This window comes from Dermochelys coriacea, chromosome 1, assembly GCF_009764565.3.
Source record: "Dermochelys coriacea isolate rDerCor1 chromosome 1, rDerCor1.pri.v4, whole genome shotgun sequence".
Lineage (NCBI taxonomy): Eukaryota > Metazoa > Chordata > Testudines > Dermochelyidae > Dermochelys > Dermochelys coriacea.
This window is the reverse complement of record NC_050068.2, coordinates 161,648,459-161,674,457: the sequence shown is the minus strand read 5'-3', so window position 1 is coordinate 161,674,457 and position 25,999 is coordinate 161,648,459. Positions and strand designations below refer to the sequence as shown.

General features: G+C 41.5%; 1 protein-coding gene across 2 annotated transcripts in view; it reads right to left on the bottom strand.

Moving 5' to 3' along the window:
- Positions 1 to 14,931: 14,931 nt before the first annotated feature.
- Positions 14,932 to 25,999, bottom strand: part of KCNJ6 (potassium inwardly rectifying channel subfamily J member 6) — a 219,952-nt gene continuing 208,884 nt past the window's right edge. For both annotated transcript variants that reach the window (XM_043507404.1, XM_038386918.2), the window contains one exon: positions 14,932 to 20,483. In XM_043507404.1, the coding sequence (XP_043363339.1) occupies positions 20,158 to 20,483 (326 nt within the window). In that variant the 3' untranslated portion in view covers positions 14,932 to 20,157. The remainder of the gene's footprint in view (positions 20,484 to 25,999) is intronic.

The following is a 25,999-nucleotide window of genomic DNA, read 5'->3' as shown; positions in this document are numbered from 1 at the left end:
CCTGGTCTGTGCATTCTGATGTCAGTCCTCTATATATGCACTGTACATTGCTACCCAGCTCACCATACAGCCACTGACAAAATATGGCTTGCTCTAGCTAGGCCCCTGTATGTGGGTAGCTGTGGATAGGCCAGTTCTGGGGATTGAAATGTCTCCCTGCTGCTATGTAAGGGCCATGCTATTGTAAATGACCTCTTGTTAGTTGCTGACAGAATATATTACCTTTTGGAAGTACTAATTTGCATAGCAGAGGACAAAGCTATCTGTGAGAATTGAATCCAGGAGCAGATACACAGGAATAGATCTAATGGTATTTTGCTGAAAGATTTCATTGTGCATGGCAGCCTTTGGGGCACCACTGATCTGAGGTAGGCTCAAGTTACAAATTTCAGATCTGGCTTCCAATTTCTCAAAGACGGGGGTATGTGTTTGGCTCGGTATAAAAAGTGGCTATCTGCAAAACTGTGATTGGGATCAGGGTTCAGTTCGCACGTTATTGTTAAGTGTTAGCTGTGTGCTTGGTACTGTTCAAGGCATAGTCTGTGCCCCGAGGAGCTCATAGTTTAAAAGACAATATAGATTAGACAGTAATATTCAGGAGAAGGCCTAGGGAATGGCCGTAACTTGAGTGAGCATTTGTTTACATTTTCTTACGTAGTGATTGGATGAAACCATAAATTCTGAGACAGTGATGGCACTATGCTGAGGTGGATCAGTATTTGTGGGCCTTTGGGGAAAAGTTGGTTTTCAGGAAGGATATAAATGACAGGAGGGAGGGAAACTAGTCTGGTTGGGATAGGGAGGTAGTTCCGGGCATGGAGGAAGCAGATAGGATGGGAGTGGGAGAAGGAAATGAAGGTAGCAGTGTGGGTGGTATCACTGGTACAGCAATGACTATACGATTTGGGGATGTCTCATCCTGTAGGAGAGCAAGGTCCTGGAACAAGTTGGTCTTGAAGAGGAATTTGAAGGAAAAGATGGCAATTGGTGGACAGCCTGGGTGAAGGAGACAAAGACCCTAGGAGGCATAGATAATTGTGAGGCACATAGATAGTGAAAGAATAAGAGGAAGAGGAAATAAGAAGAGAGATGTAGTAGCATGGGGGGACATTATGTATGATCTTGTAGAGGAAGGCAAAGGAGATTTAATCCTGATGCATAAACAAACAGGAAGGCGGTAAAGGGATTCCAAGAGGGGGCTGTGATCAGAGCAATGCGACAGGTAGATGGCCTGGCTGCGTTGCTAGACTAAAGAGAGAAGCAGGGAGAAGAATGTCATAGCAGTCAGTATGAGGGATGCCTTGGTCATAGGTAGACAGAATAGCACTCGTTCCACTCTGGGAAGTGCAGGGACTGCTTGGCCTTGTCCCTCCTCGGGAGGAGGAGGCAGGCCATAGCCTTGGCCCCAGATTGCACCAAGCCTGTCACATGGCCCAGCAGCTCGTGGGAGCATTTCTGTCCATAGGGTTGGCACAAAATACACATGCCCTGTTTATAGGGAGCAGTACTGAGGAAGATGGGGCCTGTCTCAGATAAGTTTTCTTCTGTTGTCCTCCGGTGGTGGTGCTGCTCTGCACTGCCTCCCACTCAGGACTTGTGGCTAAAAGTTACGAGCTAGCCCTGCAAGGAAAGGGGATAAAAGGAAAGGAGTGAAATAGAGAGGGCAAGCAAAGCAGCAGCAGAAGCCAAGCTAAGGGTTGTGACTGACAATTTGTCAGAATAAATGTTGTATCTGTTGGGTGTTCAGCTCAGAAAGGCTCTCTGCCCACTGTACTAAATGCATTTTCTCGTGCATTATAAGTGGAGCCATGTCATTTCAGACTGTCCGATCTCATCAGAGCTCATGACTTGGGCCAGGTTAGTACCTGCTAGGTGACCGAAATGGATATCCCAGCTTGCTACAGGAAGTGGTACTGAAGAGTTAGGCACAAATCCAGCTCTGTGGTGCCCACAGGCAAAACACTGAAACCCCCATTAAAGTCGGAGGGTTCTGTGTGAGCATAGCAATCTGCCTGAACAGATTAGTATGTAGCACTCTTTTTGCCCCGTCACTCTGGGCTCAGTGCCGAGCATAGTGCTATGGAGCTATGTACTGCTGGAGGTGCTGTTTTTCTTTCAGAGAGAGAACTGAGATCTTGAATACACGAGGTCATTGAAGACCCCCTGATGTCCTTGCCTTATTGTTCTGCTTATTTAAAATTCATTGTGCAGACTGTTCCAGTTGGATATATCCTTTTCACTGCTGCTCCTAAAATGTTGTATAGTGTTGCTGTGGGCTATCAAACAACTGTTGCGTTTAGCCACAGAAGGGCATCATTTCACGGTGGGAGGAGGTGACTCCTATTATGATGAATCAGGAAAATGTCTGTATTTCTTAGGAATATTACGTGCAACTTGGTTTCCCTGCTCAATTTTATATCGCTGCCTGTCTGAATCTACAGAGTTAATTCAAAGAAGGCTGTAAAGGGGGGTTTGTTAAGGAAACCAGGAAAGGTAAAATGATGACAAAGATAAGACAACCTCTCAGGTACCCGCTTCAAAGGAAAGAAAATGGCAGTGGTAGGGGAAGAACTTATCTGGCTGGCACCTTCCAAACTAAGATGTTTTTCTCTTTCCAAGCCTAGGGCTTGAGATCAAAAGATGCTCGGGATTAAAAGGTGCCTTAGCAGAAAGGGAGTTGGGGAGTAATCCGCTCAGCTGAACCACCAAGGACCGAATGTTAGCATGCAGGGAAGCTGTCATGCAGACAGACTGACTCGAGAGTCAGGGTCAGCAGCTGGCAAGCTGTAACTGGGTGCTCAGAGAGAACAGGGGATGTCAAGGCTAAGTCATGTGTACCCAGGGGCTTGAGCGGGAATGCCAAGCTTAGGTAAGACAATTTGCATATAAGCCTCTTTGTTTTTTTTTAAATTTTTTTCTCTCTTCTTCTCTCAGCTCTGTGTACCGTTTGGGCAAATAAGTCATACTGTAGTTTGGAGAAACTGCTTGTGTCTGTCTGCCTACTATTCCTGACCAGAGGCTCATAAAGGAGGTTTCAAGCAGGGTCCAAGTTCAGCTAAATTTGCTAGGAGAGACAGATGGCAGCCAGGAAGATGTAACCTGAAGGTACTCGGAGAGTGATTGGATTGCAGGATCCCTGTCCAAAGAGAAGTGGAGGCATGGGCCTGCCACTTGAAAGGGGTGCACTTGTGGCAGGGTGCCGTAACAGGGTCTCAGAAGGAGCAGCTCCCCCTGGGACTCTGACACCTATTTTGTCACCAAATCCTGAAGCCCTTTGCCAGGCAAAAACTCTCAAGGAGGTCAGACCCTGAACACTTGCAACTCCCAGTGACTTCAAATATCATGTCGTGAATTCAGCCTGTCTCAGGAGTTTAGGATTTGCCCCAGTGTCTGTAAAGAGTAACAGGGCTGGCCTTGCCATGAGGTGAACTGATGTGGCTGCCTCGGGTGCCAGACTTGGGGGGAGGTGGGGGGATCACTAGGACCCAGAGTGTAGAAAATTGTGTCTACTGCTTGTGCATATGTATTCTCTCTGCTCTAGATGCACAGAGATGGTGGAGTGCTGTGCTGGAGGAAGGAGGGCACAAGAGACATAACAGGCAGGAGAAAAGGTGAGAGGGAATAACAGAAAGCAGCAGGAGCTGCAGGGAGAGAGAGGAGGAGGGGCCTCTTATGTACCTCTCTAGCACCTCCAGGAACCTGGACGGATTAACACCAGCTTCTTGGGGAGCTTCCTGTTTCCTGCTGCTTCCCAGAACCCACTTGAGGAGAACAGGCAGTCAACTGAAGTAGTAGGAGATAGTTAGGCCCTCAAGATGCCGATATCTTCCCTCACTCAGGCCCTGCTACCAGCCTGCTTATCTGTCCCCTTCAACTGAGTATTGAGAGCCACTATAGCTGGCACAGAACAGCAGTCATGAGTGAAAGAAGAAAACGCCCCTCTGTCAGAGAGAATTTTCTAGAATTTATTGACATTGATGATACTACAGGAGCTGGTATGACAAATGTGCTTCTTAAAAAGCTGGAAGATATGGGAATTACGATAGCTGACATGAGAGGTCAGGGCTACGATAATGGTGCCAAAATGAAAATGAAAACAGAGGAGTGCAGACACGGATCCGAGAATTAAACCCTCGAGCTTTTTTTGTCCCATGCAGTTCTCATTCATTGAACATGGTGGTCAGTGATGCAGTATCAGCTTTTAGTGAGGCTTCTGCATTTTTTAATGTAATTCAAAGCATCTATGTATTTTTCTGTGCATCGGCTCATCGATGGCAAATTTTGAAGCAACATCTGGGAACATCCTCTCTGACACTGAAACCACTGAGTGCCACAGGATGGGAAAGTTGAGTGGAGGCAATAAAGCCTATCAAACACCAACTGGGAAGACTGATGATGCCTTAGTTGTCATTATAGAGGATAATGCTATGACAGGAACTGTTTGTGGGAGAACAGTGGCAGAGGGAAATGGAATCACCAGAAATATACATAACTTCAAATTTCTGTGTGGCTTAGTGTTGTAGCATGACATACTGTTTGAAATAAATGTGGTAAGCAAGAGACTCCAAGGTGTTGACCTTGATATATCTGGAGTAATGGAACAACTGGACAAAGCAAAGTCATACCTACAGTCTTACCAGTCAGATGAGGGATTTCAAAACGTTCTGAAGAATGCACAGAAGTTGGCAGAGGAATTTCACACTGAAGCTATTTTCCTACCCATTCAAGAATACAAGAGTCACCGAAGAAGACATTTTGATTACGAGGCATGGGATAATCCCATAAGAGACCCCAAATAACAATTCAAAGTTGAATTCTTTAACCAGGTGCTAGATTGTGCAATACAGTCAGTTGAACATTTCATGCAGCTCAAGGAACACAGCAGTTATTTGGGATGTTGTATGATATTCCAAAACTCCTCACTATACCTGAAGACTTACACCAGCAATGCAGGGCACTAGAGACAGTGACACATGATGACATGCGTGATATTGATGCGAGTGATTTAGGTGATGATTGAAAGCCCTATCAAGATACATTTCAGCAGAATCAACTCCAAAGGCTGTTCTGGAATATATGTGCACAAAAAAGATGACCACCCTCTTTCCAAATGCTTTTGTTGCTTTGAGGGTACTTCTAACACTTCCTGTAACAATTGCCAGTGGAGAATGTAGCTTCTCCAAGCTGAAGTTAACAACAACACATCTACACTCTACAATGACACAGGAAAGGCTGGTTGGCCTTGCAACCATCTCAATAGAGCATGAGCTGGTCCAGACTGTGGACCTTCAGGAAGCAGTTCAAATGTTTGTAACCTAGGCAGCACGGAAAGCACCACTTTGATTATTCAAACAGATAAAAATGGCAGTGTTTACTATGCAGACAAGAAAAGTTACATTTGCTGTTCAGGCATTTGAAAGTTAAGTGTTACTTAAAATTTTTGAATAAGGCATTTTAAGTTGTTAGTTCTTCTTTATTGGGGTAGGTAGCAGAGCAGTACCATGAGAGGAGTAGAACAGGAAGAAGGTAGAATTGAGACCTTTCAAAGTTTTGGCCCAAGCGAGGGGGCATGGGGGCATCATTTGAGCTCCCCACCTCAGGTGCCAAAACGTTGTGGGCCAGCCCTGATTAAGGTGATTTGGGGTCCTTTGCAGTAGAAGGCACAGTAGAAATTTGAGCTATTATAGTAAGAACTGAACTCTTGTTTTATCTTAAACATAAAACTTGATTTTTTTCAAAAGCATATCAGTGTGAAAGAAAGTCATAAGTGTAATCCATGGCTGTTGGTACACTGTGACATCATGTAAGATGATGTACTTTAACATAACAAGAAGAAGTCCAGTTATGAGACAGAAGATGGTGAAAGACAGTTTCAAGATTTCCCAGTTCAATACTTGATATGAGCCAATGACCATTGGCAGCCATCCCTGTTGCCAGCTGTCCTCGCACTGGAGGATGGGGATGCCATTCAAGAAAGGACTGGGCGGGCTGGAGGGCAGACCTGTGGGAGTTCTGAGCTGGGGCTGCAGGAGAGGCCTAGAAAGCAGCCTGTCTGAGTGGCTACCAGAAGCTTGTAACTACATGTATGAAGTGGCCAGGGCCCAAAGAGAAGGATGCACTGAATCAGTGATTGATGTATTAATGCTGGAGGGGCACTGGGACTGTTTGTTTGCTGATAAAGGTGTGGGAGTGATTTCTGGGTTAGTTTCTGCCTCCCCCAAAGCTGTAGGAGGGATCTCCACTCCAAGTTAAGGGGTGGGAGTTTGAAAGCCACTTCCAGCAAGAGGGGTGTCATAAATATAAAGGGAAGGGTAACTACCTGTCTATATACAGAACTATAAAATCCCTCCTGGCCAGAGGCAAAACCCTTTCATCTGTAAAGGGTTAAGAAACTAAGATAACCTTGCTGGCACCTGACCAAAATGACCAATAAGGAGACAAGATACTTTCAAAGCTGGGGGGGGAAGGGGAGGGAAACAGGGACAGACAAAGGGTCTGTCTGTCTGTCTGTGTGATGCTTTTGCCAGTAACAGATCAGGAATGCTCTTCATAACTCCTCAGAACTTCTGTTAAATTAGTATGTAAGCTAGCTAGAAATGTGTTAGATTTCCTTTTGTTAAATGGCTGGTAAAATAGGTTGTGCTGAATGGAATGTATATTCCTGATTTTGTGTCTTTTTGTAACTTAAGGTTTTGCTTAGAGGGATTCTCTATGTTTTGAATCTGATTACCCTGTAAGGTATTTACCATCCTGATTTTACCGAGGTGATTCTTTTACTTTTTCTTCAATTAAAATTCTTCTTTTAAGAACCTGATTGCTTTTCATTGTTCTTAAGATCCAAGGGTTTGGGTCTGTGTTCACCTATGCAAATTGGTGAGGATTTTTATCAAGCCTTCCCCAGGAAAGGGTGTGTAGGATTTGGGGGGATATTTTTGGGGGAAGACGTCTCCAAGTGGGCTCTTTCCCTGTTCTTTAACATGCTTGGTGATGGCAGCATAGGGTTCAAGGACAAGGCAAAGTTTGTACCTTGAGGAAGTTTTTAACCTAAGCTGGTAAGAATAAGCTGAGGGGATCTTTCATGCAGGTCCCAACATCTTTACTCTAGAGTTCAGAGTGGGGAAGGAACCTTGACAGGGGGCCTTCACCACAATGGCTCTTCTAAACAGGTGGAAAACTTTGTGGGAAATGGGAGGAATTAGTAAACTGCTTATGTTTGTCTTTGCTACCATCTTTCCATAGCCGCAATATCAGATGCAATATCAGATGTGTAAATTACTGCTGGCTGTAGAGAAGATACTCTTTGCTTTGGAGTTTTGGTATATGCGTTTCCCATAGCTCTCTCGCTCCATGTTTCAAGTCACACTCCTGCAACTATATGTGAGACTTCAATGAGGCTCTGCATGGGGGCAGGGACCTCCCCATGCATGTGCAGTTGGAGAACTGGGGACTCTCTCTCACACCTCATCCCACTCAAAGGGGATATTTTGGGGATGGGACTTTTGTCGTGGAGCCCGGAAACTTGGTATTGCTCTTGACATCTCATCATTTGATGGCTGAAACCTCATTGTATCATGCAGTATATTTTTGAATGTATTCTATATTCATAAACTTGACATTTTATTCTGTGTCCTTTGGAACCAACTTCAGTGATAGTCAATTGAAACAAACCGAATAGCAGTGTGTTGCCAAAGAACAGAGGTAACACAGATGGTTTAATATGAATTTAATTGCTCTGGTACACTATCGTCTCTCATAGTTAGATGTGTAATACGCCGTCTGACCCAAAACAGAGACTAGCGCAGCCATAGAAAGTGGTGATAGCTATAAAAGCAAGCACATTAGAAAGCAATTAAGGATAGATTTTCAAGAGTGCCTAAGGGTGTGTCAATGCAGCCTGTGGCACTAAACTTCCCAGCCTGGGTTGACAGACTTGGGCTCATGCTATCATTCTAAACATAGCCGTACACTCCAGCTCGAGCTGCAACTTTGAATCACTGTTTATATGGCACAAGCCCCAGCAGCCTGAGTCTGTCGACCTGGGCTGGGAGGCTTGCTCCTTGGGGCTGTGTAAATGTACCCTAAACAAGTTAGGAGCACAAGTCCCAGGAGCATAAACTTCCATTACCATAGTATCTGAGTGCCTCACAATCTGTAATCTCATGATTTATAAACCAATCTCATGACTGCTGGGGGCCTGACTCATGATTTTTGAACACTCAGGGTTGCAATACTGTTGATTAATGTCCACAGATCTTTTCAGAAGTGTTTTTTTTGGGGGGGGGAGGGGGAAGGGGGTTACTGGATGGCTGCCACATTTTTAACTCCTAGAAAAGTGTTTAATGATTTTTTAAAAGGAACAAATAAGCAGTGTTTGGCTGAAACTCTCAGACCCCAATAGCAAATAATAAAGAACATGAACAGGATTATGATTTTTTTGACTATTGTTCTGAATGGTTAGTTTTTGGAACCTTCAGTTTCAGGCCATCATAGATTGGAATGAAATTCAAACTTCTTTAGACATTTGTTGCTATTGCAAGAAAGTAATCCCCAAGTGAATCAAGAAGTTCAGTGGAAGTTACTATCCATGAAGTTAACTTGTTTTTTGCTCAGACAAGGTAGAATGTGAGTCCAGCAAAGTTCCCAAATGCAATTTCAAAAACATTTTGAAATTAAAGCAAAATGTGGTTGCTCCTACCTGCTACTTACTTTTTCAAAGTCAAGAACATTGGAGGGATGCCACATACAGGCTTATATAGGCTTGAGGAAATGCCATCTGTGATGGAAATGGGAAGAAAACCGATCTCCAGCTACAACCAGAGCTGCCAATAAATATTTTTTTTAAAGCAACACATCAAGTACATTTTCTGTCCTGGAAGCTGCACAAGAAATTCACTGGAAAACTTAGCTCTAAATTAGTACTAATCATGGTCCATCCTGCACAATGGTGGTAGAGTTTAGTGGATAAATAAAGACAAATTAAACCAAAGCCATGTCCAAAGTTATTTATTGTTCCAGCCAAAAGAGGAAAACTTCCCCAATGCGTAAACTGTTTTTGTAAAAGTAGTTTCACAAAGATGTTTATATTTTAAAAATGTGGCACTGTAAATTTTCTAAATACATGTTTGTCTTGTGCTTCCATAATAAGTGTGCTTTCATTTCATTGCCCGTGCAAGATACATTGAAACTGATTCAAGGGAGTTACAAAAGGACTCAAAGATAGTTCAGGAGCCAAACCAGTATTTTAGCCATTCCCAGCTGTTATCTTCTCTTATTATATGATAGAACAATTGTATAGGTAGCAGCCTGAGCATAGATAGTTAATTGTGGTTTACACATAAACGGAGAAATGAAGAAAGGGTAGAAACATTGATTTGATTTCTGAGAGTTTATTTTTAATATGGTTTCTTATTTATAGTCCTATGAATTGTTTGCAGCTTTTAATTATTATTAATAAACTTATATCCATAAATAAATAATATCCATAAATCTTGGGTAGATTAAACTTGCTTCCAAATTTGCTAGCCAAATTGTATTATTATTTAGAAGCTGAGATATATGTTGAAATTTAAGCATGATTTATTTTGTAATTCAGTAAAATTTTAGATCTTTTAATAGCAGGGGACTCGTATTAGCGTCACCCTTACCTTATGCTACCCATTAGTGGAAAAGTTCCAAATGTAAAAAGCACTTCTCAGAATTAGTAGACTGTGGGCCAAATTCTGCAGTCTTTAACTGAGTAAATCTCTCATCAGCTTCATAGAAAATAGAGGTTTTAATTACATTTGACACTTCTGAATCTATGCTAAATTGTGGCCATCTTTCCAAAAAATGACAGTATTTGTGACTTTGATAGATGGGAACTTCTAAACCAGGGCTCGAACTTGGTTACCTAAAACTAGTTACCTAAATCTTTATTTGTCCATCTATTGAATTCAATGGAAATCCAGACTTGGGATGCCAAAATGAGATGTCACTCACAGCAGAGTGTGCAGATCTTCATAATATTGTCTTTATTGTGTGATTTGATCAGCAGTTAAATAGTTAATGTATATATTGGGGGTTCAGAGCTATCACCTCACTGAGATCATTGGTAACAGTCCATACCTTTCAGAGCTATTGTTTCAGGCTGTTTTCTGACCCAGACAGACATAGCTCTATTAGTCTACAGTAGATTTGCATTTTGAAGATTTTTAGGCACCTATACTTGAAATTGTTGGCCTTTGTTTTAATATTAAACACGCAAGTTTGTTCCGTGATTGTTATACTGGTCATCTATAGAATAGAATAGAATAGAATAGAATAGAATAGAATAGAAAAGAAATTTGGAAACTTTTTTTAGCAAGATGGCTGGCAACAGTGTACGCCACTGAAGAGCAAGCAGACTGAGAGCACACTTGAACAGAGTTGCCAGGTAAACCCAAGACTGTATTTTTTCCTAAGTTGAAGGAACTTTCCAGTGCTTCCAAGAAGAGTACTGATTCTGTGAAGCTACTGCATTGACAGGTGACGTGCCTAACAACAAAATGAATTATTGACAGGAAGCCTCTGTTCAGCTGAGGTTTATAGAAGGTTTGACAATCTTTGGGTGCTGCATAAATGGGACTGGCTCTTGGAGACCGTGCCTGCCGATGGAGTCATCTCATATTGTTTGCACCTTTTATCATGAAGGACAATAAAGCACTCTCTTGCCAGGCTGAGGTGGTGAAAAATGAGGTATGCAGCTACAATATTGGTTTGTTGAGAGTGGAGATCTTCATCTGGAGAAGAGAGGGAAGAAAGTGGGGTTTTTTATTTTTTAAGGCACTCTTATTTCAGGACTACTTTGAATTGATGCTGACAATTGTTTATCCCAAGGAAATATGATCAGATCTTGTGAGAGGAGTAACAGTGGAGTCTGAAATTCTGTGTTTCTCCACAGAACAAGTACAACATAGAAGACAACAATATAAGTCTCCCCTAGCTTCTTATCCAGTGTGCCTCAGCCATAACCTGGAGGAACGATCACTCATGCTCTTTTAAACCTTGGCCTCTGAGTTACTGCCGACAAGTCTGTCAGTTGTGATGGTGTTTTTCAGATGTGAATGTTAGTCTATTAGGAACTGGAGGAGTTGTCACTCACCAGCTCATTCCTGGTAGGCCACAAGGGCCTATGATAGTGACTTTCAGTCACTACTAGCTGGGGTCAGATTAAAACTGGTGACTAGCGAAAGCCCTTGGATCTCACTATCAATCTCATGAGTAGAGCTGGTTGGAATGTTTTGATTTGATTAAGCTTTTGTTCTGAAGGGATGTGTGTGCAAGGATGAGAGACACTGAGTCTCTCTAGCATGGTGGTTAGATCACTGCTGTGAGATTTGGGAGATCCAGGTTCCCCACATCAGACACAGACACTCAGGTTTTGATCTGAACATATACTTTTAAACACAATTCTGTTTTTTTGCAAATGTTCAAAAAGTCTTGTTTTGCTGCATAATGGATTTGGTGTCCTCTGAACAGCTCTGCTTGTGAGCTATTCAGCTTCTATTACACACATTATTAAATGTTAACTAACTAATAGATCCCATTATGGCAAGGATGGGAGCCGATTAACCTGCATTGCTACAGATATCTAGCCCTGAGAGTTTTTACCGTATATTGACTGATTTAATATGGTAATGTAATAGTGCTCATTAAGAGTGCTAATTAACTGGAATAGTTAATAAAGCATCACGCTAAACTTTTCTTTAAAAAATTAGAATTCCTTTGAAAGTTCAATATTTTCATGGTTACACAATTATCTGGCAAATCAGTCTGTTGACTGTATAAAAAAGAGCCCAAACATGATATATATTTTTTTAAAAAGAAAAGGTTAAGATCTTCATTTACTTAGTCCTATGAAACAGAGCCCTATAAATTTCACAAGAAAATCTCTCGTGTTTTTTTTTTTTTTCCCTCTCAAGATTTTTTCCTTTTTTAATTTGTGTGTGTGTGAGGTTGTTTCCTACCTGGGCAATGAGCTAAGTAAAAGTTTGACTCCTTTTACATTTATTAGAATCAACATGATCGATCTCTGAGATTTTTCTTCAGTTTTATTGTAAAGCTGTTCCATGCATTTCAAGGCACAATAAGCTCGTATATAATCAATACCATAGATATTACTAGACACTTAGTGTTAGACACAGGACAAAAATATGTTTCAGTCCTTGCCATCTAGATGGTAGCAAAAGCCAGTAATAGCAGATACATAATTTGTAACATGAGATTTTTTTCTTTCAAATGCCATGAATTTTACAGAGTAGCTATTTATTGTATATTTTTTTTAATTGCTGTCTCGGGAATGAAAAGGCAAAAACACATATGAATTGTAAATCTTCTTCCCTGATTCCTCTACAGTACAGAGTTCAGATCAACAGCACTATTCAGTATTTTTAAACATTTGTTTTGGACTTCACTGATCTAGTATAGTTTTGTTGCTCTGTTTGTTTATAACAATTTTCAATAGTTTATAAATGTCTCCATTTACTTTGATAACATTTTTTTTAAATGGCCCCGATCCAGCAAAGTACTGAAGCTCATGCGTAACTTTAAGCACTTGACTTTAATGGGACTATTGACTTGCTAAAGTGCTTTGGTGGCTCTGGGCCTATATATATATCTGTATATATGCTTGAATTCAGTCGAATTCTTCCTATATTTGTCAGGGATCATTTGTATCTAGTAAGAGCCACTTCACCTCTTAAGTAGAAATTTTGTGGTTTTATTTTCTTATTTTTTTTAATCTGAAATTTTGTGTTGGTGAAACGAGCTGGGTTGACGGCTCGGGAGACTGACGTCTTTCTTTTGTCCCCAGAAGAGGTACAGCACAAGCAACAGGAGTGCAGGTTCCCTGCCCTGCACCCTGATTCAGAGAGACCATCTCTAAGAGGGAGAGCGAAGCTCAACTTCCACATTCATTTGATCCTTGGCCTCTTTAGTGAGTGTGCAAAGAAGGGTGCATAGGCCTTACATCACCAAAGCACTTATGCATGTGGTTAACTTTAAGCATCTGAATACTTCCATGGGACTTTAAGCACATGGTTGGAGTTAACCACATGCTTAAGCAGTTTGCTGAATGGAAGTATTAATGCTGGTGGTGTTTCATTGATGTGGATGCCTCTCCTCCGACCACCAGGTTCGGGATTTTAAAAAGTCAAAGCAAACAGAAGTGCCAAGATCCTTACTTTGGCACCCAACTAAGTGGCCTGATTTTTCAAAAGGGTTCAGCGCCCAGCGGTTCCCACTGGAATCAGTGGGAGTTGTTGGATCTTCAGCACTTCTGAAAATTAGGCAGGTGCCTAACTGTGGATTTAGGATCTTAACTTTTTGCTCTACTTCTGAAAATTTTCACGAGCCTAAAATGTTGCTGGCAGAGGATAACAATTTTCATTATGGTCTGAGCCAAATTCATTCTAATGACTTAGAAGTAACACATTTGTTTTTCTCTGTCCCAACCAATCCCTTCTGATTAGAAATTTCAAGTGAGATACTGGTGGTTTTTACTTTGACATAAGTTTACCTTGGAATCAAATTTAATTGTAGACATATTCTTAGAGATCACTTATCATTCAGCAGAACTGTGTATAAGTATAAAATGTGAGTTTTGATGATGTATACTTTTTTCCCACCTAATAGCTTTATGTACTGTACATGTCAAATGGATCAATCAGCATAGTACGCCATAATCCTTTCATTATGGGTGTTGCTTGGAAAATGACATTCCCAATCCCCGTATCACAAGTCATTTAACATAGATCTGTCAGTGAGGACCTCAGGCCCTCATGTTTCAGCAGATCCCTGCTGCGGCAGGAGGCAAGGGATGTGACAGTGAGGACACTTGCCTCAATACCATGCATCCTTGTTTTCCCAGGCCCTGTGGAAGTCCATTTCAACAGGCTGGAATGGATGGGATGGGACCAGTAGCTCCCCATCAGTTCCTCCCATTCAATCTGCAAATGATGCCACCACAAATAACTTCAAACAGAGGCCACAGTCATTTGAGAGGCTTCCTTTTTATGGCTTGGGAATGCAGCTGAGGTGGATTTCAAGAGAGGCTAGGGGAAGGGAGATACCCCTTTCCTCCAGCAGATCCTACGAGAGCTGTAGGTTTGGGGCTGGAATCACTGGCTTCTTCACTGGGAGGCAAAGGAAGGAGCTGGCAATTGTGCCCATCTGACAGAAGAATTCAAATCAGATTACACAAGCTGAAACTCTGAATTTTGGCTCTGCTGTGTGGGTTATTCTCACATTTGGGGGGAATGGGCCAGAAGCGTGATGTGCATTTGTCAATTTGCTTAAAATAGAAAACTAATTTCACACCCGTGAGATGAAATACATACTTTGCCAGGTTTAGAACAGAATTTGTCTTTTGCTATGATAACAGTGTTGCATCTACATGCTGCTACATGCCATCTGGGGTATCAACATACAGTAAATCTCTGAGAGAATCATCATAGAAGTGTAGGACTGGAAGGGACGTTGAGAGATCAACTAGGCCAGTCCCCTGCACTCAAGGCAGGATTAAGTATTATCTAGACCATCCCTGACAGGTGTTTGTCTAACCTGCTCTTAAAAATCTCCAATGATGGAGATTCCACAATCTCACTAGGCAATTTATTCCGGTGGTTAACCACCCTGACAGTTAGGAAGTTTTTCCTAATGTCCAACTTAAACCTCCCTTGCTGCAATTTAAGCCCATTGTTTCTTGTGCTATCTGCAGAAGTTAAGAACAGCAATTTTTCTCCCTCCTCCTTGTAACAACCTTTGACATACTTCAAAATGGTTATCATGTCCTCTCTGTCTTCTCTTCTCCAGACTAAACAAACCCATTTTTTCTATCTTCCCTCATAGGTCATGTTTTCTAGACCTTTAATCATTTTTGTTGCTCTTCTCTGGACTTTCTCCAATTTGTCCACATCTTTCCTGAAATGTGGCTCCCAGAACTGGACACTCTACTCCAGTTGAGGCCTAATCAGCATGGAGTAGAGTGGAAGAATGACTTCTCGTGTCTTGCTTACAACACATCTGCTAATGGTGAAGCAGGACTCAGTCACGCTATAATCACCCATACAAGTGATTCTGGAAACCCAGTGGAGTTTGAAGTGGTGGGTGGGAGAGAGGTAAGATGGATATATTTTAGTGTCTACATTTTTAATATTTAGTTTAAATTTTTGTCCGGGGCATGAAACACAATCCTTTAAGCTAAACAAGAGAGATCCTTAGGCTCTTGCATTAAGAAGAATTTAGTTCACAAAGTCCAAATCTGTGTCAAATAGTTCCCCCAACTGTCATTAATGTCATTCCCTTTCCTCATAGTCAATGTTGGATTAGTCACCGGGCCAACGGGGCCCATACCCAGAGGCCCTGGCCAATTGGGGAGCCCCAGAAAAATGGGTGTCTCCACACCCTAACCTGCTCCGCCTGCCTGGTGCTCCAGCTGGGGAGTGGGATTGGAGCATGGGGGCTTTCCCTGCTCTGCCTACCCGGCACTGGGGGCAGGTGGGTGGGCAGAACGGGGCAAGCCCCCATGCACTGATGCAACTCCCCAGCTGGAATGCCATGCGGAATGGGGAAAGCTCCTGACCCCACTCCCCAGCAGGAGTGCCAAGCTTGTGGAATGGGGTAAGCCCCTGTGCCCTGACCCATTTCCCTGGCAGGAGCACCGTGAGAGGGGTGTGTGTGTGTGGGGGGGGAATCCCAGGGGCCCCAAAAAACCCTAATCTGCCCCTGCTCATAGTGAGAGTCCAGCTGTATTTCTTCTATTATATATGATTTGCATCATGTTATCAGAATGATGTCACATAGTATCAGAATTTCAGAAGACAAACCATCTTCAAAACTACCTGAAAGCAAAGATGTATTGAGAAAAGAAAATACTGAAATACATTTTTCCATTGTATCTTATTTAGAAATCCCCACTAGGCACAAAATAAGGGTTGTTACATCTCAGCCTCTTGAATACAGCAAGGCTATTTGGAGCAAGTCTGAATTAAGACTCTAAGATTTAGTGCCACCTCTGCTCCTGCCTTTCTTGTATTATTAAAAGAAAATGGTATAAACTTTCTCCTAGTGGGAAATAGAAAGGGTGACTAAAATCATTGTCATGTGATCAGAAAGTCACTTTATACATATGAAAATTTCTTTTTAAAGTTATAAATAGGGTTTCCACTTTCAAATTTAAATGCCACTCAGCAAAAACTTTTAAAATAGATTTTGATGAAACGTACACCAAAAATACCCCAAATCTTAAATTTGTGCATTGTTGAAAAAATTGTTTGCAGATGGAATCTGTGATCCTAACAGATCTGCCATTCTCACTTTGCCTTTGAACCCGCAAATTCTTACACTTGTGTGTAACTTTGCTCACACAAATTGACTTCAGAGGGATTGCTCATGTGCATAACGTTACTCACATGTTTAAGTATTTGCAGGATCAGGGCCTAGAAGTTCAACTCCCAGAGTGGCCAGCTTTGTTGTAATTTAAGGAATACCATTTTTATTCCTAAAATAATACACCATAACTTGCCTTAAAAAACAAACAAACATGGAGGGTCAGGTCCTCAGGTGGTATAAATCCATGTAACTCCATTAAAGTCAGTACATCTATGCCAATTTACACCAGCTGATGATCTGACCCAGAAAATGTGGGTGCAGAAAAATGAACATGAACCAGAAACCCCTACTATACAGGAAAAAGATTGAAAGTTGCACTATAGTCATCTGGAAGGGGTCTATACAAAGAAACTGCTCCAGCATACCTAAGCTAGAGTACTCTAGTGTACTCTAGCTACCTAAGTAGGCAGAATCTAACAGTATGAAAAGTTGCTGAAATATTGCATATATCTTTGAATATTGTCACTTTCTCATCAATTTCACAATAGATTTTAAGAAAAAGATACCTTAGTGTATCAGTGAAATACAGAGAAATAGGAGCTTTGGATGGATTTTGGTTGCTTATGTAACTAGCTACTCACATAAAAATGTCACATTATTTATTTATGTTCCTTAAATTTGATTTGCCAACAATATTACTGGGCATTGGCATTTCCAAATATATTGGTTTAATAAGGGACATGAGTTAAAATGATCAGGTAAATGTATATACTGTAGTAATGAAAAACACCACTCGGTACGGTCAGCTTTGAAAATCCATTGTTAATTAACAGCATTCAATTCTTAATTGTTTTTAACAGTTCAGTTGAAGTTGTTGACACAAAATACATTGTTAAACTGCTTAATCAATCATTGTAGAAAAATAGAGGTGTTTGATAGGGACATTATAGTACAAAGTTTCTGTGAAGCTTTCCAGTTGAAAGCCTTGGAGACTTTTCGTTTTTAAGTTTACATTACAAAAACGAGATTTTTTTTGTAAACTTTACATTTCATACCACATTAATAGCAAAAACAATGAGAGACAGAGACCTTATGCTTTAAGTGCCCTAGTCACAAAAATATAACTTACCCATGCACATGCCCCAATAGCATAATGTCTATATTTTTGGTACTAAAGGGCACAAAAAGGTTTAAAAGCCGCTGTTTTATTCAACACGAGAAGCTCTTCTTAAACTGCAGCGATGGATTATGGAAGGGCCCAGTAAATTACAAGAGCAAAAAGCAGATTAATCTTATGAGGAGTTCTTTGCTTTAAACTCATGTACTCTAGGACTACAGGCTGACACACACAGACTGAGCCCCCACACCCCAGCAGGCAGTGCTTCATTACTTTTAGCAAGTACCTTTGCTACGGGGTTCTCCCTTAGAAGACTATCTCTGATGTGCGACTACTGTTCTCCAATGAAATTTCAGAGCGACTCTTCCTTTAAAACACCTTAAGAAGCATGCATACACCCTGCTCTACTGTGTGAATTCCTTGGCTCTCAAAAACAGCCTAAAAACCAGGGTGTGCTGTATAAACCATAGTACTGAGCAGGTTCTGACACTGTGTCAGTAAACAAAGGATACCATTGTATTTTAAAAGGGTCTGTAGCAAAACCAGTTTTATTTCGCCAAACTAAATGAAAATAAGCAGCAATCTGTAACTACCTGATGAAATCAGTCATCCTGGTGGAGGGAATGAAAATACATCTTTTGAACAATTGCTTAAATTGTGGAATTGTATGAGTAACTTCTTTGTGAAAACCTGTTCGGGAAAATTTTCAGAAATAAAGCAAACACGAGGCTTAGCTGTTTTGATGGGTGTGATCCAAGTGTGCAAAACCTCCACCTGGAGACAATCTTAGCTGTAGGGGCCAAATCAACTCTTAACGACTCAATGAAAATTAAGGATGGGCAATTGTATTGCAGTAAAACAGTGTATAGATGTGAAATTAATGTGAAGGATATATCACAGTGCAAAATTTCCACCTGCCTGCTAGGTTTCTCCTTAGGTTTTTTCTTCTATTTGAATTTAAAAGCTTCTGTACAAAAAAACCCTTTAAATTCTGTGCAGTGTATTTTTCCTTTCCAGACCAGGCAGGTACAAAAAGAAAATTAAGGCTGCAGTTTGTTTTTCTCTTGACTGAGGGAAATGGTACTCTTTATGGGCCAGAGCCAAAGCTCACTGAAGTCAATGGGAGTCTTTTATTTGAATTAATACTATTTTATGCACATTGGACCTGATGCAACAATCCTTACTTTGAATAATACCATACACTGTGAGTCACCTCACACTGAGTGTATTATAGAAGTTAGGTACTACTCTATGGGCCAGATCCTCAGCTGATGTAAATCAGGCAAATCACCATAGTTCTGTTGCATCAAATCAAAATGATTTAAATCAGCTGAGGATTTGGCCCAATATGAATAAGGGTGGGAGGGTCCACTCATTTGAATAGAGATGTCAGGAGTGGGTTTTTATATGAGAAACCCTGACGAAAATTACCTAGGGCCAGAAAGTCTTTTGGGAATTTTCAGGACCAACAAAGTACTAATGATGTTGATGAATGAATCTCATTGATGACAACTTTAGATGAAATTCAATTATGTCTTCCCAGACCAAGTAGTTAAAAGTGTTTCCTACTTACCTATGAATAACATTCAGCATTTTTAATGGCTTATACTGTTTACATAGAAAACTACATAGTTTTAATCCAATGGTTTAGGGAAAAAAAGAATAGTTTCCCACGGTAGTGCACTTACAGGGTCCTAGCCCAACATGAACATGCTTTTTGTATTAACAGCATACCAGAGATTCTTGTGTTTTCCAAGAGTCTGCCACAGTCTAATTCAGGCTGAACTGCCAAAAAGAGCCAGGGATGGTTTACCCTATAATATTACAAAAGATAGAATCATTTTTGTAAACAGTTTCACAGTATCTCAGTAATGTTTCAATTTCTCCACCCTGCCCTCCCCCAGACTTTTATGGCTTTTGAGAATCCGTAAAATGATTTGTTAGGGAGACAGAGAGGGCTTCTAAATAGCTGCCAGTCTGGTACACTGAAGAAAATGTTGGGCACAAAAAGGGCCAGATATATAGGGAAGAAACTAATATACTCCAAAGATTAAACCAGAAATGCCAATTCAGTTTTTTGCATCCCAATATTTCTAGATTTATGTATCGAAACCTACATTAATTACACATCTGTGTACATTATCTAGAAGTTCTTTACTTCAGTACTTTTGTACATGCTGGGTTTATTACGAAATTTAAAGAGCAAGTAATTACATAAGGCATATGTACAGTATCCTGTCGAACTGCAGCTTTTTCTGCTCACCTCAGTCTTAAAGCTGCAATGCCCATTTTCATTGGAGGCATCACATCCTGTTTATGAAACTGTCTTGAAATATATAAAAATTAGAGCCAAGGCCCATGGCATTAACAAACATTAATCACAGTCTTTCCTTTTATTATCCCAGATAATGAGTTTTGACCCTTGCCCCCTTTTTTTGGTTCCTTTTTAAACACACCTGTGGTCATGAACTTGTATTTATCCAGAGGAAATATGCAATTATTGGAAGGGCAGTGATCAGAGATTTCATTAAGGGATATTGCAGCTTTAACTCACGTCTTTGCTTATTTTAGGAATCTCTTGATTTGTTTGGGCAGGTAGACATTTCAAACCTTAAATATTTCCTTTCTTGTCATAATAATAAAAAAGGGAAGGATCAAAAAGAAAAGAGGTTGTGTGGTGAACCTCTGCTGGTTCAAACTTTGGATTCACTCTCTAAATTTGCCACGTCACCATTCCTTTCGGTTTGGTCTTCGTGGTTCTTTCCCCTCTCTTCAGTTTCCAGGTCAGCGTGCTGGTTTAATTTGCTGGACACAGACCAAGTCAGGGGCAGTTCTGCTCGGCTGGCCATCTCTGCCAGTTCTTTGGCACTATAAGACGGTGTGTTGGTCTCGTATGTTTCATGAAAGCTGTTGTAGTCAACTTCATAAAATCCATCCTCCAGCGTGAGGACAGGTGTAAAACGATGACCCCACAGGATCTCACTGGTTACATAAGAACTTCGAGCTTGGCATGTCATTCCTGTAAACAGAGAGAGAGAGAGAGAGAGAGAAAACTGTAAAATGGACCGAGTGCCCCAAAATGATTCTTGTTGTTGTAGTTTTACATAGCTGAGTGGTTTGTATTTAGTACTGCATGATAGGAGTGATATGCCAGACAAGTCACAAGTTCACTGCCCCTTGACAATTAAAACTAAGCAAAAATTTGCCATGTGTCATTTGACAAACTTTATTTTTTGTGGGTCTGGTCCACAAAATTCTCACATTTATTTTTTTTAGTTGGAAGTAGTCTTGAATTTCATCAGCAAACAATTCTCAGTCTGTAGATGAGACAGTCAGTTTGCTGAGACTAGTAATCTTGTTTATTCTGCCCCCTGGTGGAGGATTTGTGTAACTAACTCTGCCTAGATTAGTTGAAGAACTAATACAAAAACCTTTACTCTGGTTGAGCTGTCCACTGAGAGTCTGACACAGGGACCGACTTTGTCTTGCCCAAAGGTTTGGGACACCCTTAAAGTTAAGTCACTCTGAACCTCAAACTGACAGTCTACTCTGAAATTTTAGCAAATCTCTCAAGCGTACATTGTGAAAATTTGTGGCATTGGATGGAAAGGATTGGGATAAATTTCTGCCTTAACTTTTTTCTTCACAATACAGCTTCCACTGTGACTTTTGCCCTTTGGAATGCTAAAAGGGGCATCAACCCTAAGGAATCCTATGGATGTTGTTAAGGAAGCTTGGGGAAAGCAGCCAAATCAAGTTCAAACTATAGTTCAGCATGTCCTCTAGATGAGGAAATGTCTGTCCACAGTGTAGAGATTTTCTCAGGAGAACCTACCTCAAACCAAACTGTCCAGAGGAAGGCACTGTAATAAAGGATCATGGGAAAGGGACATACTGGTTGTGGTAAGGGACAGGAAAAAGTGTAAGGAATGGGGGATTGAAGGTTACAAAAACATTTTCCCAAAAAAGTGGGAGTATGAGGCCACGATATAGAATTTCCCTTAAATTATTTCCACCTTGTTTGCACAATTTTTGAATAACAGTGGTCACACAACTAATATAATATGGCAAGAAAACATAATGAATAGCAAGATCATGTAACTGAAGAACGAAAAGTGCAACTATTTTGGAGATAATCATAGGCAATCAAAAAAAAAAGAATGTTCAGTTTGGAGATGATAAAACTCAATCTTTAGGATCTCACATTGCAACTCTGCAGCTGCTCCTGCCAGTCAAGTAACTCAGGGAGTTTCAGGAAATACATAAGCTAGTGGCTGGATATTATGATTCTTTCCAGGGATGTACACACTGCTTTAGACAAAATAATATTGCCCCTACCCCCTTTGAGCCTTCTCTCCAAGCTCAAGCAGAATCATTGTTGAGCTCTGAAAACATTTAGTTGACCTCTGTACTAGATCATTACTTTTTATTTTTGCTGATATTGGTTTCCAGTAAAAAGACATTTACTGACACTTGCCACACTGTGGTACTTCTGCAGCATTCCCTGTATTTAGAATTGCAAGTAGTTGCAGCATTTCTGCTGCTGCAGGGTGGTAACTGTTGGTGGACAGCTTTTTCATGATGACTGCTGTACCTCTGTTACCTTTCCTTTTTTTCTCAGCTAGGAGCAGCAACAGAGGTGCTGAAATACCAAGAGAAGTTGGTTTCACTGTTTGCTACCCAACAACAAGAAGAGGGACCCTAGAAATCTTACAAGATATCCGGTTCTAGGGAGATTTCTACTGCAATTTCAGTCTAAAGAGGTTCTACTACTTTTTGATGATTTTGCATCAAACCATTTGACTGCTCATTTGAACTGAACCTCCAGATATTTGGAGAGTTATCATCATTCACCCGTTCAAGCTTCATGAAGACTTCTCAGCGAAATGAAAGGCAAAGTGTGGAGATATGTTTTCCATTTTTCTATTACCCAGTGAGTGAAACACAAACCTCCCCCGTTCAGCCAAGTGAGGGAAAGAAAGAAAGATTTGGGTTTTTTTGGTCATGGGGTGGGATGAAAATGAGGTTGCTTCATCCAGGTTGCCTGGGACCGTCATAGAGAGTGAAGATCTGAAAACCAGAGACAGGATCAATGAGCAGGGAAACTGATATTCTTTAGGGTTTACCTGCTACTTTTCACTTCTGTCCCTGCAATTCAAGACTCGATCTCTTGAGTTTCTGGACTATAGTCAAGGAATATGAACTCTGGGAGATTCTTAGTCAAATTTTAAATGTGGGGTAAAAATTAATCCATAAAAATATCTGCAAACACTTACAAGAAACTGCTTAAAAGAAAATGGCCAATTTTATGGAAAAAAATGGAGTAGTTATACATGCAGATGCCCCCTTTCTATATGCAAATCTGAGTGTTTTTTCAGGCAACCACATGCATTTTTGTGGTCTATGCAACTTTGAATACGAGACCCTGTAGTAGGGTGACCAAATTTTCCAAAGGGAAAATGGGACACCAAACGGGGCTGGCTGAGACACTTGCCCAAGCCCTGCCTCCCGCCTCCCACAAGGCTGTTGCTGGTTGCTCCAGCCCTGCCCCCCCTCCCTGTGCTGGACTGGCATCATCACTCCCCCACCCATGTTTCTCAGCACTGCACCCCCACTTTTTGACAACTGGCAAGAGCAAATGGGACAAATGCCCACTTTTGCCAAAAAAAGTCAAGATGGCCAGGACAGGGCTTAAAAAAGGGACTGTCCCAGCCAAAATGGGACATATAACCACCCTCCCCTATAGCATTTCATGTATCTAAACTGATCTCTATTGGTAGTTGTGAGTTTAAACTATGATATTTTACTGTTTACTGTCATTTGTTTCAAATCATGAGATAGCAAGTGAGGCAGTAAGATTATGCCACTACTACTTCTGCTTCACAACATTACCACCTTGGGCCCTGATCCTGCAGTGAGCTCTGCAGGGGGCAGATCCCCAATGCCTACATAGAGCCTCATTGGTTTCCATTAGGTTCTGAATGGGTTAAACCTTGGTTTTTTCACTGATAGCAACACAAATTTCAGCTGGAAATGATGCTCTGCACTTTCCGACCCTAAACTGCTTTTAGTGTATGTTGCTACCAGGGTCTGCCCCAATGACAGCTGTGCTTTTCAGTGGTGGGCAATTCCTGTATACAGTTTGCAAAATGTTTAAGAGCTCTTTGGTGTGAAGGGTGCAATATAAATGAAAGTTATGTCTATGAAAATGTATGGAGACTAGCAGACTCTTTATTTGTGATAGGATACAGAAACAAGAGGGGGAAAGCATGTGCACTTGGCTTCATCAGCCACGCAGATCAGATGAATCTGTGATGAGTAATTTTGTTGTTCTGTTTACACATTGTGGAGTGACCGCCGAATTGTAAAGATAACCAAGAACTAATATAATAAGGAAATGAAATAAAATGAACAAACACAATAGCATAAGTGAAGAACCAAAAATTGCAGCTATCTACAGAAAACATTAATGGGAAAATATAGAGTTGAATTATTAAAGTTTTCTGCTCATAAAAGCATGTGGAACAAAAGTGGAACTGATGGCAGGATGGCCACATGAGAAGAGTTACTCTTGTTTTCCTTGGTATACAACGTATTTAACTGATCTGGTCCATGATAATTTTCCAGGTGTCATCTTCTGTCTCAGACCATTGCTTAATGAGCTACATTATCATTCTCAGACTTTCTCTTGAATGCACCCTTTTTCCCATGTTTTCATCTTAGGGCAAGTCTACACTACAGTGCTACATTAGCGCAACTGCAGTGGTGCAGCTGCGCCCCTGTAGCATGTCTGGCGAAGATGCGCTGTGCTGATAGGAGAGAGCTCTCCCATTGGAATGATTACTCCACCTCAGTGAGAAGTGCTGGTGTAGACAGCGTGAAACTTGCATCCTGTGTGTGTGCATTTTCACACCTCTGAGCAACGTAAATTAGATCAACGTAAGCGGTAGTTTAGACCTGCCCGTAGTTGGCCCGATGTGTCCGCTCACATTAAGTGTCTATGGATATGGGTTAAAAGCATAGCAATCTTCTCATGTACAGTAAATGTCATTCTGGGATGTATTAGCAGGAGTGTTGTAAGCAGACACGAGAAGTAATTTTTCTACTCTACTCCTCTCTGATAAGGCCTCAGCTGGAGTATTACATTCAGTTCTGGGTACCACATTTCAGGAAAGATGTGGACAAATGGGAGAAAGTCCAGAGGAGAGCAACAAAAATAATTAAAGGTCTAGAAAACATGATCTATGAGGGAAGATTGTAAAAATTGGGTTTGTTTAGTCTGGAGAAGAGAAGACTGAGGGGGGACACGATAACAGTTTTCAAGTACATAAAAGGTTGTTACAAGCGGGGAGGTGAAAAATTGTTCTCCTTAACCTCTGAGAATAGGAGAAGAAGCAATGGGCTTAAATTGCAGCAAGGGCGGTTTAGGTTGAACATTAGGAAAAAAACTTCTTAACTTTCAGGGTAGTTAAGCACTGGAAGAAATTGCCTAGGGAGGTTGTAGAATGTTTGTCATCGGAAGTTTTTACTAACAGGTTAGACAAACACCTGTCAGGGATGGTCTAGTTGTTATATAGTCCTGCCTTGAGTGCAGGGGACTGGACTAGATGACCACTCGAGGTCCCTTCCAGTTCTACACTTCTATGATTCTGTGATTCAAGCAGTTGCAACTGGATCTGAAGAACTGAAGGGAAGAAAAACCTCCATCAGGAGTTAGAGACCATCTGTGTATTCTTGGTAGGAACTGGAACATAGGCAGTCTCGCCTAATGGGCAGAGAAGGTGTCAGGTCTAGTGGGAAGATCAGGCATACAGGTTGCGGAGTCAGAGCCAGAGTCAACTGCCAAATACCGGAACCAAGAGATTAAGTAAGACTCAGGGCCAGGAATCGATGCTGAGGACTGAAGTCAGGATTAAATATGAATGCCAGAGCCCAGAGTTGAGCCAGAATCAGAAGTCAGAGCTGGGATCAGATACCAAGTGCCAGGGTCAAGGGTTGAGCAAGAGATTCAGAGTCAGGATTGGTAGCCGATGGTCAGGAGCAAGGTGAAATGGCAGGAACCAGAGAGAGGCAAGGAGTTGGCATGGAGAAGGAGCAAGGTAGGAGCTAGGAGTGAGGAGCAGGAATCGGGAACAGGACTGGATCAGGATTGTAGGAGGCAGCCAAGAGTACGGTCTGATGTGGCGGCAGCAACAGCAGGAAGTCTGTGCATTGCTCAGACAGCCCACCTGGGTCATTTCTAGGCTTAAGTAGTAGGTGTGAGCCAATCAGCTAACTTTAGGCCTTGGGTGCTCCAACAGAACTTCATGTGGGGCCTGACTTTTCGGGTTTAGCGAGATGCTGCTTCACCTATCTCCCCTGGCGGTGACGAGGGTGCATGAGAAATTCAGGTCCCCCACGTCCCTGGCTCTAGACCTGTACCCTCAATCCATTCAGTTCTTCCCCTTCTCTAGTTCTCTGTCCACATCCGAATTTTTCTGCTTCTCCTTCTCTCTTGGGTGAGATGACCATTTTCTATAAGGGGAGGGAATTTTC